The sequence below is a fragment of the Stegodyphus dumicola genome, chromosome 10, assembly GCF_044657685.1.
Source record: "Stegodyphus dumicola isolate Sdum_Otavi_A_Nest chromosome 10, ASM4465768v1".
Lineage (NCBI taxonomy): Eukaryota > Metazoa > Arthropoda > Arachnida > Araneae > Eresidae > Stegodyphus > Stegodyphus dumicola.
Genome location: NC_140777.1, coordinates 98,312,992 through 98,332,763, shown reverse-complemented (window position 1 = coordinate 98,332,763; position 19,772 = coordinate 98,312,992). Strand labels below are relative to the sequence as shown.

The following is a 19,772-nucleotide window of genomic DNA, read 5'->3' as shown; positions in this document are numbered from 1 at the left end:
TCAACTTTCGCGATTGTTGAGTTTGTATTCGTTGAATTCGTAAAATGCGTAAAGATCGGAGGATTATCTGGATGCTCCTGAACGCTTCCTGAAGGGCATGGCGGCAAGCTGGTATGACATGGGCATTGTAAAACTGCCACAGTGTCTACAAAAATGCATCGAACGAAATGGCGATTATGTTGAAAAATAAAGCATTCTGCAATCTTTAAAGTGATGTAGCAATTATAGAAAATAAACGGTTCTTTGTATATCTAAAAATCTAGGAGACCTTTTCTTTGGGATTGCCCTCGTATTTAGACGGGCATACTAAATTCCTCATCGTGACCGATCATAATCCCTTAGTTTGGCTCAAAAATAATGTGAGTCTAAATCCACGACTTATGAGATGGGCACTAGTACTACAACCCTACAATTACACGATCGTTCATTGAAGTGGTAAAAACCATAAAAATGTAGACGCATTAAGTCGTACTCCCTGGCCTGATTAAATAATTTGTTTCTCTATATAGATGAAAAAATATTTTGTTCCTTCCTCTCTTCCTCAGTGTATGTTATTATGTTATATCTTGTATTTCAATTCTGTATTGTGCTGATATTGTTGTTTTGAAAAAAAAAAAAAAAAAAAAAAAAAAACGTAAACTTTAATTTATAAAAATATAAATTAAAGTTTATCTGGAGGGGGGAGAGGTTGTAATATCTTGTTATTTAATAAATAAATATAATTATTGTTGAAGTGGCAATGCCATATTTGTATTAAACCGTTACTCAGTAACGTGAGATATTGTTTTAAAAAGATTAGAATTCTGTAGATTTTTTTACCAGCTAGGAGTAGTATGAAAATTTTGCTACTTAAGAATTATATAAAATTTATCTATCACCGTGAACTAGAAATAAAATTTATGTTCTACAAAGAAGATTATCTGTTTTGTAAATTACTGCAAAATACATTACACCTCCAATGACCGCGAAATGAACAATTACGTGGTGGCGGTGTAATGGTCCGCGTCATGTCGGATGGCTGCACACCTCTCCACGTCAATCACAGAGGCTCTGTGACTGGTGTGAAGTATAAGGGATGAGGTCTTGGAGCCCTATGTTCACCTTTTCCGGAGTGCAGTGGGCCCCAAGTTCATCTTACAGGATGATAACACGAGGCCACACAGAGCTCTTCAGGTCGACGAATTTCTCGAGAGTGAGGATATTCGCTGGATGGATTGGCCAGCCAGGTCTCCAGACCTCAACCCCATACAGCATGTCTGGGACGTTCTGAAGAGGGCAACTGCAAAACCCCCTCCGAGAACCATCCAGGAATTGAAAACAGCATTGCTTAAAGAGTGGGACCAATTGCCAATGGCACAGATAAACTGTTTTATTTCCAGTATGAAATCACGCTGCGAGGCCTGCATGGCTGTATGAGGGGACCATTATCCCTATTAAACCATTTCTTTTGTGTTTTCTGCAACCACTGTTTCAGACCTTCAGACTCCTATGAGTATTACACACGGTGTAACAGATTTAAATAATATTAAAATCTTGTAGTTTAAATAATTTAAATAGATGAGCATTAAGGTATTTGTGAATGGCAATATTTGAAACCAGACTCGAGTGCCACGTGCGACTCTCACACGAAGAATGTAATTTATTTTTAAATTTTAGAATATGTTTTCTCTTCTTGTTTGTATGTCGCCATTTTTTGAGTGTTAAATAAAAGTTATTGCTGTGTTTCATCATTGGAGTTGCTTCATTTCGCCAAAGAAGTATCACAGTCATAATTATTTTGGAGGCACCGACTGAGATCGAATAATCGTGCGTATTTTTATTTTATTAGTTCATCACTGAACATAATATTAGTGATACCAGATTATTACTTCCTGTTCATATAGAATTGCTTTATTTTATTAGTTCATCACTGAACGTAATATTAGTGATACCAGATTATTACTTCCTGTTGATATTAAATTGCCTTTTTTTATTAGTTCATCACTGAACGTAACTTTCTGTTGATATTGAATTGCATTATTGTATTAGTTCATCATATTGAATCGTCTTATTTTATATATTATTGTTGATATTGAATTGTCTTATTTTATTAGTTCATCACTGAACATAATATTAGTGATACCAGGTTATTACATCTTGTTAATATTGAATTGCTTTATTTTATTAGTTCATCACTGAATGTAATATTAGTGATATCAGGTTATTACTTCCTGTTAACACTGAACTGCCTTATTTTATTAGTTTATCACTTGAACGTAAACTTAGTGATACCATTTTAATGCCGTTTCTACTAGAATGCAAAGGAAAAAATAGCTGAAGAGCAGATCTTGGAACCGATGAAGGAAGAAAATAAAGCATTCAGAGATGTATTTGAAGAAGAAGTTAAATCACCAGAATTAAACATGGAAGATGTTCACGAAAATTTGAAAAACGATAAAGAAATTAATATTGAGAATCATTTTGCAATGCAGCGTTATCATCATCTTTCGGCTTTTGATTTAGTATCAAAGCCGCTACTAATAGACGAAGAAAACAATTGTCGAAAGCAAATGACAATTGAATATTTTCTGAAAGGCACAGATGAACTGAGGAAAGGCTTTGCTGTGAATTATAGCCGAGGAACTGGTCCAACATGGAAGAGATCTAGGTGCCGTCAAGGAAAAAAAGGAAGACTAATTTGAACACTGGTCCATTTTCTTCCTATTTAAATGTGGTGTAAAAATATTTGTTAAAAACTTAAAAATTTTGGCCTGAAGTTTGGAAACTTATCAGAGAAGTTACCTTTTCTCTTTAAGCAAATGAGCGAGCCGAGCTTATTAAACTGTCGAATTTTACAGAACTTTTCCCTTCGGAAAAAGTCTCTCCGTTGGGGGAGAGGTTGTAACAGATTTAAATAATATTAAAATCTTGTAGTTTAAATAATTTAAATAGATGAGCATTAAGGTATTTGTGAATGGCAATATTTGAAACCAGACTCGAGTGCCACGTGCGACTCTCACACGAAGAATGTAATTTATTTTTAAATGTTAGAATATGTTTTCTCTTCTTGTTTGTATGTCGCCATTTTTTGAGTGTTAAATAAAAGTTATTGCTGTGTTCCATCATTGGAGTTGCTTCATTTCGCCAAAGAAGTATCACAACGGACATGAGTGTCTATTATAACTGTTGAATGTTTTTTTGTTTGTATTATATTAACCTACGAGTATGTTCACACCAAATTTTATTAAAATCTGTCCAGTAGCTCTAGAGATCATAGATCAAATACGAAAATTCTCTTAATTTATTTCACCAGTGCATGTAGAATGTTTCGTTTTGAGATGCCAAGCAGGTACACAGCTATAGTGTCAAATTATTGATCACACAAATTTATGCTAAAATGATTGTTTCTTAAATAATGAGGTATTTTATTTAGTGCCGAACTGAGATTCAGAATCAGGACTCTCCACATGTTTTATTTTGAGGAGGGGGGAAAAAATCAAATTCACATGCGTAAGGCATGCTCTCAAAAAAAAAGGGGGGGAGAGGGTGGTGGTAGCTTTGACGTCCGGATTTTAGATCATTCTGGATATTAAATGCCTGGATCTCGGACTTTGCACTGTATAACCTTTTCTACAGTACTTAATCCATTTAGGCAACCACTGTTTAGTACAGTGGTCACGAACCTTTTTGGGGCCAAGTGCAAAAAATGGAATGGCCACGTGCCATTCCATTTTAAAATTCTATTTTAATATTCTGTTTAAGATATTAAAATAGAATTATTCATAAGTTACCTCAAAATGTTTAGATCTGAAAACCGGAATCAATTTAACAATGAAGGTATTAAAACTCACCTGCAGTCTGCAATAAATCTGAATTTGTTTTAGTAAACAATAAGCTGCTTCAACTTTGACATATTCTTTGCCACGTAACAAGTAATATGATTGGTCCAAACAATTGAAAGTCATAAATTGGATCAATAAATATGTATATCATTTCTATGAAGATATACGGAAAGATTATATCTAGGCTTAGGCTCTATGGCAGTGGCCATTATGCGATAAGTAAGTAAGTGAAAGGTTCAAGAACAGACTAAAACACTTATTTAAATTACATGGTATCATTTTGTTGTGATTTTTGATTAAGGAAGTAATACTTTAGTGGCGTGCTGACTGATGAGGCTCTGTGTGCCGACTGTGGCCCGCGTGCCATATGTTCGCCATCACTGACTTAGAATGAAGGAAAACCTTAGCCAATCAGATTAAGAAATAATTTACTATACATCTAGTGCTTCAATGTTGCATACCTTTTTCTTCTACTTTGCCTTTTTTCTAGCTTACACATGCCACTCGTTTTTCTGTATTTTTCAATGTGTAAAGAGATAGGCTAAGCTTTCAAAATTGTGGGGTGCATATTGCACCCATAACAGCGTGAGAAGCATATATTGTGTCTCCAGAACTGTTTATGCAATAATAAAATTATCTTGAATTTGGTCACATCTGTCTGCAAGTCTACCATTCCATCTACATAGTAAAACATTAATTTAAATTAACAACAGCCTCTTAATGCTTAAATTAATTTCCCCTCCCTATTAAAAAATAGTAATCTCTTTCTGCACTGTGTTATTTTGAGACTAATCTATGTCATATGACTCTTACATAACAATGATGATGTAAATGGAACTAAAGCTCAGTCCATCAGCGGCCGAGCGTTAAAGTCGCTGAACACTGGTAGTTCGGTCTGAGGTTTGAATTCCGCGAACGAACTGGCTGCATGGGCGTTTTCATGGCTTTCCCCATGTGTAACATGCATACGAGCCAGTTTCCCTTAGAAAGTCCTCCATGAAGGCATCCCTCCCCTTAGGCAGATAGCCCGAGTGTGCTTTGCCATAATTAAATACACCACACCACACCGGAACTAAAGCTCAAACAGCCAATAATAGTTTTACAGCAGTATTAATTATCCAATCAGAATGCATTGAAATCCAAAACTAACTCAATCTAAATTAGGATTTCATCATAAACACAATACACTTCAACTTAGAAATAAAACTAGAACTAGAACTTAGAAAGAAAGAAAAATATCCTGGCTTACTAATTCAAATTAACATTCTAAGACTTTAGTAAAACTGAAGCATGTGAAATTGATACAGTAGTATTGAATTGGTTTTGATCTGTACAGAAAACAATATTTCTGTAAGCAGAGTATTACTGCAAGAAAAGGGAAAATAAGTTTTAGAAAGTCTAGGACTACAGAACTTCAAAGCATCAAATGGTTGGTTAGACAAATTTAAGCAAAGATATTAAATTACTTTTTACTTTAAATTATTAAATTACTTTAATTTATTTTAAATTACTTTACTTACATGGTGAAGAAAAATCAGCAGATATGCAACATGTAGCAGACTGGATAAAAAAGTTCAAATCTGTGAAGGATATGAAGCTCAAACATCCACAGTGCTGATTAATCTGGGTTATTTTATTCAATTTTGCCTTAATAAAACTCTATACTTCAAAGAAGAAGAGTCCTTGGTGGTAAAGCTCAAGGGAAATGTCTCACTGTGCAACTTTGTTGCAACATGGAAAAAGAGTTTGAGTAACCACGTGTAAGGAGTTAAAACAAAAATTAACTATAAAAATTCACAATAACTGCTAGTGACTGTGAAGGACTTAAAATCAAGTTAGTAAGGAGTTAAGACAAAAATAAGGAGTTAAAACAAAAATTAACTATAAAAATTCACAATAACTGAGTGACTGTGAAGGACTTAAAATCATCAGGGAGACTTTAACATCCACATGGAAAGAAATGCTTGCAATGCACAGACTTTCCAACAAAGCTGTGTAATGCATTTCCACTAAATTTAAGTATAAAACTGCATTTCATACATTTTTGCTACTTAAACTTTTTTAATTAAGAATTTTCATTAACTTCAAAATCAAATAAATACCTGTGACTGTTACTTATTAATATATCATTTATTTAAAGCTTAACAGAACATGGATTTTTAATTAAATTGCACTTTTTACTATAGAGGTGGCCTTCTTCTATAGTAAGGGAATAATAGTTTATCTTCTGTTTAAGGGACAAAATGTTTGATCCAGTACATGCTCCTTATTGGGAGGTACTTCTGTAATTTTGATATACATATTTTTTGCCTTACATATATATACACACACACAATGTAAGAAAATTCATCAAAATTAATTCAATTAAGAAAAAGAAGTTGGCTGAATCAATCCTTTATTTATTTATTATTATTATTTGGATCTAAGCATTTGCTACTAAATTATTAGAAACTTTGATGAGTACTTTTTACAGTTAATTGAATTTAGATTACCTATTTTAAATGTGTTTTGTTAAGTATATTTACTTGGTTTATTAATGAGGAATTAAAAATATTCACAATAAAGCATAAAATTCTGAAAAACATTTCTTTCACATATATACTATAATTTCCTGCATATTTCTCCCCTCGTGTATTTTTCCTTTTAGTTTTTTCCAGAATATAATTTTGAATTTTTTTTTTTTTTTTTTTTTTTTTATTGGTAACAATGTAAAACATATGCACAAATAGGAAAGTATTTTCTGTAAGTAAAATTAATATTACTGTAATTGATAAATGCTTTGAGACACATTAAATAATAATATAAATGTATTATTATGCTATTACCTTAACATGCTATGTTTAAGTCATCTTTTCTAAAATAGTATACACTGCATATTTTCTCTCACTCGGTTTTCAAGCAGTAAAATTAGTAAGAAAAGGGGCGGATTATGCAAATAAATACTGTATACATATATAATGCAATTTTCGACTTTACGAACTTTTACAGACTGAAAAAATATGAAAAGGAATGACATTATGAAGAAATAAATGTCTTTGAAACTATGTAATAACTCACAAAAACATGTAATTTGTAAAAAGGTAATATTGTGTGTTACTAATCATAAACAATAAAGAGATTTTTTTGAATGAATTATATGCAAACAGTAAATCCAGTTCTTATGGTCAGGTATAAAATTATGTATTTTTTTATAACAATAAAAAAATAATTAGTAGAAACCTAGTCTTTTTTGATGGAACTTTATACTCATCCAATGGTCTTTCTGTATGCACTATAGGCTCTCCATATAATAAAGCATCTTCATCATCCACAGCTCTGGGGAAGGAAAAAGAGTGCATTTATTAATATGATGCTTACATATTAAAACAGATTTTAAAAATCCTACTTTCTAAATTATTTATTGTTTATAATATATGGTCTAATTTATTTATCACCAAAACAAAGGGGGGAGTATAATTTTCTACAACTTTCAATAATATAAGAAAAAATCAAAGTTGGTTTTTCCCCCTTAAATTTTATTCGATAGTATCCTTTTCCAATGTATTATATTACTTATTTTCTGACTGGATGGAGCATTTTTTAATTTATAATTTTAATAAAACTGGTATGCTGAAAGAATTTTCTTTCTTACTCTTAAAGTATATTGTTAATAGTTTCATGAAGTTTTATTACTTTAGACACATAATTTAATAATCATTCAAAAATTCATTTAACTAAAGATAATTTTCATTTATAATTTATGCCAATAATATTATGAGTTCACTATGTGCCAATACATGACGTTGTTTTCTAAAACACAAAGTCTATACGATTCTGCAAATAATATCTTTTTGAAAGCAATTATATTTATCTATTAATATCAGTACCCTTTTTCTAAACTAATGTTTCATTTTAGAAGTCAAACAACAAAAACCATTGTTTTGTGCATGCTTTATTATTGGGTTAATTTAATTTGATTTTCTGCATTGTTTAATATGCCTTCATCCATTAATCGTTTCACTAAACTACGTCTGAGACGGCAGAAATTTCTGAATGACCGTGACATTTTGCTTAAATGTAAGTGTAAAAAATTTATCCCCAATTACATTCAAATCAAATCTAATCAAAAACCTTCCAGTCGCATTTCAAGAATTCTGTTAAACTGCAAGCTGGCCTTACTTCGGTCCATCATAAGGGATACACGTAAACAGTTATCCGAAACTGAACATAAGGTCTATAAACTTCATCTGGAACTCGCTAATTCATATCCAAAATTCACTGCCATTGAACAAAAGTCTTGGTCTAGAACTGAGAATACAATTAATTGTCATAAAAACACCCTTGCAGTTAAATTCGAAAAACTTCTTTTACATTCTTCCAATTTAAGTAGTTCAAAAAATCTTCCCATTGTAAACATTTTGCCAATAGTTAATATTTCTAGTACTACTTTATGAGAAGAATAACAGAGAATTCTAAAATATAATTTTAACTTCTCAAACTTCAAAAACCTCGATTCCAAAGATTTTGGCTCCTATTGAAGAAGCTTTCAGGTTCAGTAAAGTTTCTGATTCACAGAAAGAAATGATTAGGCATCTTATCACTCATAATGTGAAATTCAATAATAAGCCTTTGAAACTAAATCTAAACGCGAGAGAAAGAGCTATAATGCACGGAATTCATTCTAACCCAGATACTATCAAAGCTGACAAAGATGGCTAGATAGTCGTCATGGATAAAACCACTTACATTGATGGTGTCACTAAACTCTTAAATGAAGGAACATATATAATCTGATCTCTAAAGATCCTTCACCTTTGGAACTATCAAAAATAAAAACTGCGATCAAATCTTCACAAATCCTTTCAAGCAACTTAAAACAGTCACTTATCCCATCTGTTACGAATTGTGCTAGATTTTATGCTCTTCCCAAAATTCCTAAAAGTGGTAATCCTTTCCGCCCTATTGTATCAAATTTAGGCACTGCCTCGTATCCATTAGCTAAATATTTAGTTTCTAGATTTTCAACTCTATTAGATAATAACATTTACACCACAAAAAATTCAATAGAATTTGTAAAAAAAGTTAAAAGCATTTCTCCTAGAAATTTACTCATGGTTTCTTTTGACGCAAAATCATTATTCACCAATGTTCCAGTGGAGGGTGCATTAAGATGTCTAGAAACCAGACTTCACGAATTTCATTTCTCTTGCATTGAGATTGATGAGCTAACTTCCCTCACTCTGTTTGAAACAAACACATTTTGTTTTCCAAAATAAATATTACAAGCAAACTGAGGGATTAGCCATGGGAAGCCCCCTCAGTCCCATCCTGGCTGATATCTACATGCATTATTATGAATCAAAATTGTTTAAATTCCCGGCATGGTTCCGCTACATAGGCGATACTTTTACTCTGTTTGAAGATAGTAAAGATGATTTAAATAAAGTTCTCTCAACAATGAATTCCATTGATCCTGCTATTCAGTTCACCTTTCAACTTGAGACTTGCAATTCTCTTCCATTTCTCGACATTCTGGTCACACGTAACACATCCAACTTCAGTACTACAGTTCACCGTAAACCTTTATCAGTTTGCCTTCCACCACACTTCAAATCATGTCATCCGACTAAACAAAAGTTAGCTTTATTTTATTTCTATGTTTTTCGTGCTCTTCAAGTTTGCTCCTCTAAACTATCTCTTGATGAAGAACTAAATTATTTAAAAGCAGTAGCTATTGACAGGGGCTTTTCACCCAACATTATTAATCAGGCAGTTAAAAAATTCTCATCTAACACACCAAAAGGCCCACTCTTGCTTTAGGAAATTATAAAAATTCTGCTGTCATTCCCTTCCTTCCATCAGTGAGCAATAAAGTTGCACGTATTTTACAGAAATTTAACTTTTGGGTCATTTATTCTCCCATCAATAAAATTCCGAGTTCCATAGTCAAGGACCCCATTGCGGATTTGAATTCCTGGGGTATTTACAAGATTCTTTGCCAGTGTGGTTTAATTTACATTGGTCAGACTAAGAGAGCCTTAAAATTTCACGTTAAGGAACATGAGGCATATGTTAGAAAAAAGGAAACACAGCAGTCTTCTGTTGCCCAGCACTGTTGGTCTGAAAATCACACTTTCAATTTTTCTGCTGCCAAAATTATTCAAAAAAAGATCTTCCATTTTTGAACTGGATTTTCTAGAGGCATTTCACATTCAAAAATATCTTTCTGTTCTAGTTAACGACCCTAATTCCAATCCATCTTTGCCTTCAGCATTTAGAGAAATTATGTTTTAGTTCTGGTTTCATCAACAGATGGCGCCAGTAGCTGGACTCTTGTCCATTCTTTCTTATCTTTTCTCATCTAATCACTATATCTTATCTTGTACATTTGCACTTTTGCATCTGAGGATGATGGCTCAGTAAAGGCATCGAAACTAGTCCTGTGAAAATTTGAAAATTTAAGGCTGATGTTTGTTGTTTGACTTCTAGATTGGTACTTATTCGGTATGTAACTGTTTTTGCATGTAATGGTTCTGTGAGACTAAAGGTGCATCCAAGAGATAATAAGAGGTTTTGTAAATATTAACAACATTTATTTACAAGAAAATATACGAAAATTTCAATCAATTAGAGATATATTATTAGGCATCTCTGCCTTCCATGTCCTACACCTTTAGTAGCCTGCCTGCTACTCACTATTGGGACGAACACAGCGCCCTCTAGTCAGAATGACGTTGGAAATATGTAACACTCCCCACCTGAACTCACTTGAGTTCACTTATCATTGAATTTTAACTAAATTTACATTCAGGAACCATTTAAAATTACAAGAATAAAAATATAAATAGCATATTATATCAAATACAAAGCTTCAAAATTATTCAGTCCTTGACATACAAAAACAATTTACACTTTTAAGCTCCAAAAAAATTTTTTTCAAATATCAAGCCTTAAAATACTAAGCACAATTAAACTATCATTAATACACAGATAGAACATTAACAGGCTGCAAGAGTACATTAACTCAAATAAACTAGCACAATTAAGGATTAATTTCCAAATTATACACAAGTTGTACTGAGCGTTTCATTTGTCCTTTAGGAGTCTGAATAAGAAGAGAACGAACTTTTCCATCTCTTCCTGGATATAGCTCTAAAATTTTTCCCATCATCCACATATTTCTAGGATAACGCTCATCATTAATCAAAACAATCAAAACACTTTAAATGAAACTATTTTACCTGGTTGTGGAGAAATATAAGCTGATCTTAAATTAAGTAAATAATCCTTTCTCCACCTGTTCCAAAAGTGATTCAAAAGTGTTTGCTGATATTTATATTTCTTTACCAAAGAATTCCTATTAACATTAAAATTTTCATTTTTATGCTTTATTACAGGTAAAGACACCAACCTTTTACCAATAAGAAAATGAGATGGGGTGAGTGGAGAGGGTTCTGATGGTTCGTTGTACAGATACGTGATAGGCCTGGAATTAACCAGAGCTTCAATTTCCGAAAAAACAGTTTCCAATTCCTTCAAAGAGAGAGAGGATCGTCCAACAATTTTCTTTAAGCAGGTTTTAACCGTTTGTATCTGTCTCTCCCAGAAACCTCCCCACCATGGACTTTTTTCAACTTTAAAATTCCAAACTATACCTTTAGAAGCAAACAAATTTTTAACTTGATCATTATCTATCTGATTCCACCATTTTTCAATTCACTATTTGCTTTTTTAAAAGCTTTGGCGTTATCAGAATATATAGTGGAACATAATCCTCGACGAGAAACAAATCATCGGAATCCTAACAAAAAGAATCAGCACTTATGTTAAGAACTACTTCTAAGTGGATACCTCTTGTCACTGCACAGCTGAATATAAGTAAATAACACTTTCAATTAAAATCACGAACAAAAAATGGTCCAGCAAAATCCACACCGCATATATCAAATGGTGGATGCTCTTGAATTCTATCAGGCGGTAAAGGGGCAACCACCTGTATTCCAGATTTTACTTTTAATCGTCTACAAATCAGACAGTTATTTAACACTTTTTTCACAAAATGACGACCTTTAACAATCCAGAATTGTTCTCGTAAATGTGTTAAAGTTGCATCAACACCTAAATGGCACATTTTAGTATGAGAATCACAGATAAGTAGTTCCACAAATTTATCATTAGATGGAAGAAGCCAAGGATGTTTGGCTCGCATATCGTTACTTGAAAACTGTAAACGTCCCTTTAAACAAAGTAAGTTATTATTATCAAGTTCAGGGTTCAAATTAAATATACGTAAACTCTTATCCATAGTTCCTTTAGAAAGAAGTTGGGTAACTTCTGTAGTATAATGTTTGAATTGAGTAGCTTTGATCCAAAAATGCAAAGCTTGCTCGAGTTCTTGAGCACATATAGGTCCATTTAATTTTGTAGAATTAGGTTTAGAATTGTGCACAAACCTTTCAATCCAAGCAGTAACACGCAGTAATCTACTTAATTCGCTGAAGTCATTAACGTCAAGTAACGACGACACAGGTAAGTTTCCATTAGCTGAACTGGTTACCATGGAATTAACCAGTGCAGTCCGTCGCTCTTTCACTATAACGCGTTCATCACAGATGTCATTAAAATGATATAGGGATTCTTGAAGAAGCCACGAGTAAAGCGGTTTAGACAACCAGACAGGGCCTGACCACCACAGAGAACTTGTAAGAATCCTCCTAGCCGATTCTCCTCTAGTAGTATGGTCTGCGGGATTGTCGGAGCCACTGCAATGGTTCCAACACTCTGGTAGAGTCAGCGATTGCACTTGAGCTACTCTGTTGGCGACAAATGGTTTCCATTGCTTAGAAGATCCTTTCAACCAATGAAGGACGATTTGAGAGTCACTCCAGAAGAAAATTTGTTTCGCGAAATTAGGAAATAGACCTTGTAAATAATTTCCTAAACGTGCAGCGAGGAGTGCTGCCATTAACTCTAATCATGCAAGAGTCAAAGTTTTTAAAGGAGCAACCTTACTTTTTGACATTATAAAGCTCACTTTGATTTGGCCATTGCAATTCACGCACTTTAGGAACGCGACAGCCCCATATGCCTTGGGACTGGCATCACAAAACACATGAAGAGAAACTTCACTTATTTCTACACTCTCAAAAAAACTTCTTTCAATAGATACTGATTCAAGTTCACAAAGTTCAGAACACCATGTTCTCCATTTATTTTGTAGGTCACTTGGCAAATCTTCATCCCATTGTAGACCACGTTCTCACATCTCTTCAGAAGAATTCTCACAGTGATTACAAAGGGACTAATCAGTCCACATGGATCAAATATCTTTGAAATAACTCTCAAAACGTGACGCTTGGTGATTCTAGCATCAATGGAATCCCTAACATCTCTTAAATCTAATTTAACTTTATCCTCAATCGGATTCCACTTCAATCCCAAGAAACCTGTTCCTTGCCCGAAGTCAGTATTTTCCTCATATCCATTTTCATTCCAAAGTTTATACAATTCCGAACAATTAGTTTTTAATTTCCTCAAATGAAATCCCGCTGCTTTTAATATCTCTATTGCCGTAGAAGTCAAATGATAAGCATCTTGAACGGTATTGGCACCATAGCAGAGATCATCAACATAAAGAAAAGAATTTAACCTGTCATAACATTTTGGATGATGTTCCTTAAATTTCTTAATGTGAAATTTCAAAACGCAAGCCAAGGAAAATGGCGAAGTAGTTAAACCGAATGGGAGACGATTTAAATGGAGAGTTTCGTTTGAATCACCTACCCCTCCGGGAAACCACAAAAATTTAAGGTATTTTCTATCTTCCTCCGCAATCTCTATCATAAGAAAAGCTTTCTCTAAATCTCCGCAAAATGCAACTTGATATTCTCGAAATTTGAGAATTATGTCCAATAAATTTGCATAAAGATTTACTCCCAATTCTAGAGACTCATTAAGAGATTTATTATTTTCATTAGCCTTACTGCTACAGTCATAAACAATTCTAACTCGAGTTGTTTCCTTGTCATCCCTAATTACCGCTCTGTGGGGCATATAATATCCTGAATTTTTATCTTCATTAACACATTTTCCCACAATCTGACATTCTAACTGATCCGATATAATTTGTTTATACTGGTCATAAATTTCTTGATTTTTATTTAGTTTGTGCTTTAACGAATCACAACGCTTTTTTGCAACCTCATAATTAGAATGTAACCCAACTGCAGGTCCCAAGTTTTCCTTCCATATCAATCTACAAACGTACCTTTCCCCATCAAATTCCAGAGAATTTTCAAATTTTTCAATTAATTGATTGTCCCATTCAGAAAAGTTTTGTCTGTCTGAGTGAAATTCTTCTATTTCCCAAAATTTTTTCAAATCGCACAAAATGGAAGAAGAGTCCATGACTAAACATACATTTTCATAATTATTAGTCAATTTATTACTTCCTTCCACTCCCGCTAGTAACCAACCGAAACAAGAATTTATCACAGTAATGTTTTCATTTAACTTTACTCTCTCGTCATAAACAACATCCCAAAATTAATCGCATCCGAAAAGTATTTCCGTCTGACAGTCGCCAGAAAATGAATCAGCCAAAGGTAAACCTCTTTCCTTCAACGCATTGCGAATAGATACATCAGGAATTTTCAAGGACAAATTAGATATATATTCCGTTATGACAGCTTCTAACTCGTACGATTTTGAACTTTGATCCCTATTGCGCAACGTCAATGAAACGATACTGTATTCCTTCTCACGTGCCATTTTGTATCCGAAAGCAAAAATAGCTATTCTTTCGTAGCGTATTGGCTTTAATTTTAATTCTTTAATTAATCAAGATGAAATAAAACTTCGATGACTACCATTGTCTAAAATAACATTAGTTAAGACTGAATTTTTATCTGAACAGGCTAAAACTGTACATGTTTGTAAAAAGGGCTTATTTTTAGTACATATATTACTATGAGACACAGAAATATTCTCGGCGTTTTTATTAGATTTAGATTGTGAGTCATTCAAAACAGTTTCGCTTTCCACTTGCTTCTCAGAACCTCTCATTGTAACATTAACGGGTTTATATTTTCTACACACTGACTCATGATGAAAATTGCTTAAACAATTTTTACACGATACTTTTGCCCTACATACGCGAGACATGTGATATTTTTTAAAACAACACCAGCGTCTAGCTTCAATCTTCAGCTTATTTATTTTTTGTTCTACATCCAATTTTTTACAACTTACGGAATCGTGATGACCGTCACAGAATAAACAAACATTTTTTATTTGTGTATTTAACTCTGAAGCGGTTGATATATTTTTAGGCTTTGAATAGTTTTTCTGATAAGTTTGACCACTTTGATAATTTTGGGAAAAGGATCATTTCGTTTCGTAACTTTTTAGGGGGCTCATCACAGTTTCGGCAATTTTCCTAGATTCGACTTCATTCCTCAAAAACATAATAATTTCCGAAACCTCACAATTTACTTCCCTGTTTCGTTTTCGGTGAAAATATAACACCAAATCTTGTGGTAGCAACTTCAATAATATTGGATTCAATAAATGCCCATATGAACCCCCCGTTACATTTAATGAACGCAAATTTCTTATATTAACTTCTATTTCATCGTATAATTTACGCAAACTCTTAACATTAGACGAACATCTCACGGTTTCTAAGCTTAATAATTTAGTCATACAGTCAAAAGTCGTTAATTCGGACACCCATAATCCGGAATGATCTATAATCCGGACCTCAAAACTACAAACTTTCTGCGCATGCGTTGCTTTGACGCATGCGCGTAAGACCTTTACCGCTGCGAATTTGCGTGTGCGCAAAATACGTTTACGAATGCGCGTTTAATGTATAACGGACGGGATAAGCTAAGCTAAAATTATCTAATTATCTATTTCAGTTAATGTTGCAGATTGCGTTGTTCCTTAATCTTCGAATTGGATCCGGATTATTATTTTTTGCAGACTGTTAGAGCACTTTTATAAAAGTAAGCTTGAACTTTCGATTATGTCAAATAGAATTTCCGATATATATTTACTAATATGTAAAGGATATACAAAGCGAAAGTATCTTTCGGAGTCCATTAAACAAAAAGTAGAATTGCTGCAAAAAATGGATAAAGGCATATCCTTTGTTTATGTAAACTTTAACGTTTGTTTATGTAAACTTTAACGTTTGTTTATCTAAACGTTGTTTATCTTTAACACCGGGCGGCGTGCAATGAATTGGAAGTTGATCCAGCACTATCCTTATCTTAAGAGCAGATGTTTTTATTTTATTTGGCTTATAATTGCTTACTCAATGTAGTATTTCATCTTGATGTGTCTTTGATATGATTTAAATCAAATGCCTCGTCATTAGAATTCGCTTCGGATAGCGAAGAAAGTGATAGAGGTTATTGAAAACGAAAAAATTTCGATTGACAAATTAGTCGGTATTCTTGACACAGCAATTATAGGACTTGAACAGCGGAACTTTGTAACTGAACACGAAATTATGTCTGTTTATAGAATTAAAGAGAATGTATTATCACATAAAAAACGAAGCAACTTAAACAACTTACATTGAAAGAAATGTTTAATAAAGTAAACAAATAAATATTAAGCTTTTTTTTTTTTTTTTTGTAAATTTTGATACCCTTTAGATCATAATTGTTCTTTATTTCGTAAATTACGGTTTCATATTTTTAATTTTATAATTTCTGCATGCCATTTTACCAGATTTAAACTGATGATCTATAATCCGGAATCGCCGACGAGTCCCGACGAGTCCGGATTAACGACTTTTGACTGTATAAGAATTTATAATAGAATCAGTTCTACCATATCTTTGTTTTAAAAGCTCAAGACAGGAGTCATAGTTTTTCTCATTTAATTCAAAACCCGCAACAACGTTATATGCAGGACCAGAAAGAAGAGATTTTAAATATTGGAATTTTTCAATTTTCGTAAGTGAATTGTTTGAACCGATTGCGCTATCAAAATAATTTAAGAATTCCATAAATTTGCCAGAATCACCAGAGAATCGCGAAATTTCTAACTTTGGTAATTTTAAAGCCGTAACGGTGTTTTACGAAACACTAGATGTGTTAAGAACTGAAGAAGTCCGCTGAACATTTTCTGCTGCTAATTCTTTAATTTTGCTCTTTAGTTTAATCTTAGCGAACAATATTTTGTCATCGTATTCTTCCGAAGCTTTTAATTCACTTTAAAATTTTTTCGGATCGTCTATGAGTGTTTCCACCTCTAAATCATGGCTTTTCAAGATTTGCTCTTTCGTTTCTAATAGCTCCAGGAGTTCTGATAATGAACTTACGTCTTCGACAGCTTCATCGAGCTTCTGCACTCTTTTAACTAGTTTAGTGTGTTCGTCCCACTGACTATTGGGACGAACACAGCGCCCTCTATTCAGAATGACGTTGGAAATATGTAACAACTGTATCATAATGTTTCATGATTAATTATATACAAATGCTTGAAATGGACCTTTAAAACTTAAGCTACTTGATTTCTTAAAGAAAGACAAAAATGGCCTATTACATGATTGCAAGAATGTTAATGATTCAGATATATAATTGATTAGATTAGTGTCTTATTTATTTTCTTACACTCTTCAAAACTTGCTTTCAAAAACAGCATTACTTATGGGATGACCTGATGTTTTTATTAAGCCAGTATTTATAGTCCAATGCTTTATTGTTGACGCAAGCAATAGCTTCCTGTCTTTCTGCTGAAAGAAAATTTGCTGAAACACTAATATCATATATTCAATTTTTATCATGATGTTGGCCATACCTGTTTTAGTTATATACAAATGCTTTAAGGATACACCTTTCAATTTATGCACTACCTCTAAAAATGATCTCAGATTTTACACTTAAATATCTCAGTCAAGTTTTTGTAGTATGGAAGACAAACTTTTTGTGTTAAAATTTTCAGAATAAGTATAAATTTTTACTAAATACAAGTACAGGAACAGACAAGACATATAAAAAGTTAAACGTCCCAATTTTTACAAACTGATTTTTTTGTTTAATTTTAAAATGCTCAAACATGAATAATTGTATCATTTAAATCATTTTTATAAGCAGAGAAGTATATGCCTATTGCCTCAACCAAAAATTGTAAAAAGGCTACATAAGGATTTTATGGATACTGTATTTCACAGACACATGCTAAATCAACAATGTATGGCATTCGAACAGATATGGCCAACATCATGATAAAAATTGAATATATGATATTAGTGTTTCAGCAAATTTTCTTTCAGCAGAAAGACAGGAAGCTATTGCTTGCATCAACAATAAAGCATTGGCTATAAATACTGGCTCAATAAAAATATCAGGTCATCCCATAAGTAATGCTGTTTTTGAAAGCAAGTTTTGAAGTGTAAGAAAATAAATAAGACACTTATCTAATCAATTATATATTTACCATCTGAATCATTAACATTCTTGCAAGCACGTGATAGGCCATTTTTGTCTTTCTTTAAGAAATCAAGTAGTTTAAGTTTTAAAGGTCCATTTCAAGTGCCTCATGGGAATTTCATTCTTTTCCTTCAAGGAAATTTTGTAAGCTTTGAACCACCAAATGCTAAATGTAATATGTAATGTTGATAGTATGTTATGAATATACAGTAGTGCTGATGTTCATATACTCCTCTTGGTTCATACATTCTCATTAAGTTTATGTGGAACAACGTGTCTAGATTAAACATACTTCCATTGTTGTTCAAATGGTAATGGACAGTTGTTGATGAAGAATTCAACTCCTTTGCAGCTTTTTAGTAGATGTATACAGATTTTTTAATTGCAGCTTTCAATATACCATTCTCAAAACAAAAAAAAAAAAAAAAAAAAAAAAAAGAAAAGAAAAGAAAGAAAGAAAGAAAGAAAAGAAAAAAAGAAAAGAAAAGAAAAAGGAGATGCACTTCTAAGCATCTGACACCTTCTGAGCTAAGGCTGCTTCACGAAAATTCACAAATTGGAACTTGTGAACACTGAAAATACTTTTACCAAACAGTATGATATATTTTGGAAGCATTAGTTGCATTATTGCCTTTTTTATACTCATAAAACATAGCATGTCTGTTGTGACAACCATTTTCATAAAGGGCTGTTAAAGTACTAAATTAATATCTTACAGGCCATAATTTATCCGGGTGAAATTATCTTTGCTCAGTGGTAACTATACAACAATGAAAATCACTTGTTTAAACAAGTTATAGTGTTAGAACATGTTTCAATAATCCTGTTTGAAAAACAACATTACTAAAGGGAAGAACTGGTAATTTTTATCTTCTAAAGCTTTCTGACACTTTGATGACTCAGGCAAACATTTCATGGGCAGACTGAGGAGCAAAATGAAAGCCTACCTAAGAACAACTGCCCATAATAAAGCCTAGCATTAAAACCATTCGTATGCATTTCACAGTCTATGTAAAGATCCAAATAGAACTGAAATAATCATAGGCTGTAAAAGGAAAGTCACAATCACACAATCAGAAGAACCATCTGATTGGTCAAACACTGCAAAGTAAATACTTGCAAGTATAAGATGATTGGTACAGGAATATTGGAGGAAGGTGAGTCAAAAGCATTTTCAGAATCATATAAAAAAAATTTTTTTTGAAGGAAAGTTAAAAGAACATATTGGGGCAAAGGATCATATTATAAATTTAAGATAGTTAAAGGATAACTGCCAATGAAAAGTATTCAAGGAGATTCACATGTCCAATGATTGAAAAATTAAGTAACAAAATACGTACAGAAAGTTACACAAGCCGCAAGGGAATATGTGAAATGCATCTTAAGAATTTTAGAGAGACAGAAATAAATGCATTTCATTACTTAAAATTACATAATGCATGCTGGTGATGTAATACTATGTTGTACCAATAACAACACTAAAAATAAATAAATACTAATGTGGCTGGAAACATATTTCTGGAAA

General features: G+C 32.8%; 1 protein-coding gene across 1 annotated transcript in view; it reads right to left on the bottom strand.

Moving 5' to 3' along the window:
• The window catches only part of Cpsf160 (cleavage and polyadenylation specificity factor subunit 1), a 273,054-nt gene that overhangs the window by 81,551 nt on the left and 171,731 nt on the right, over positions 1-19,772 (bottom strand). Inside the window, exon 19 of the mRNA XM_085825305.1 lies at positions 7,041-7,136. Within this exon, the coding sequence (XP_085681431.1) occupies positions 7,041-7,136 (96 nt within the window). The remainder of the gene's footprint in view (positions 1-7,040; positions 7,137-19,772) is intronic.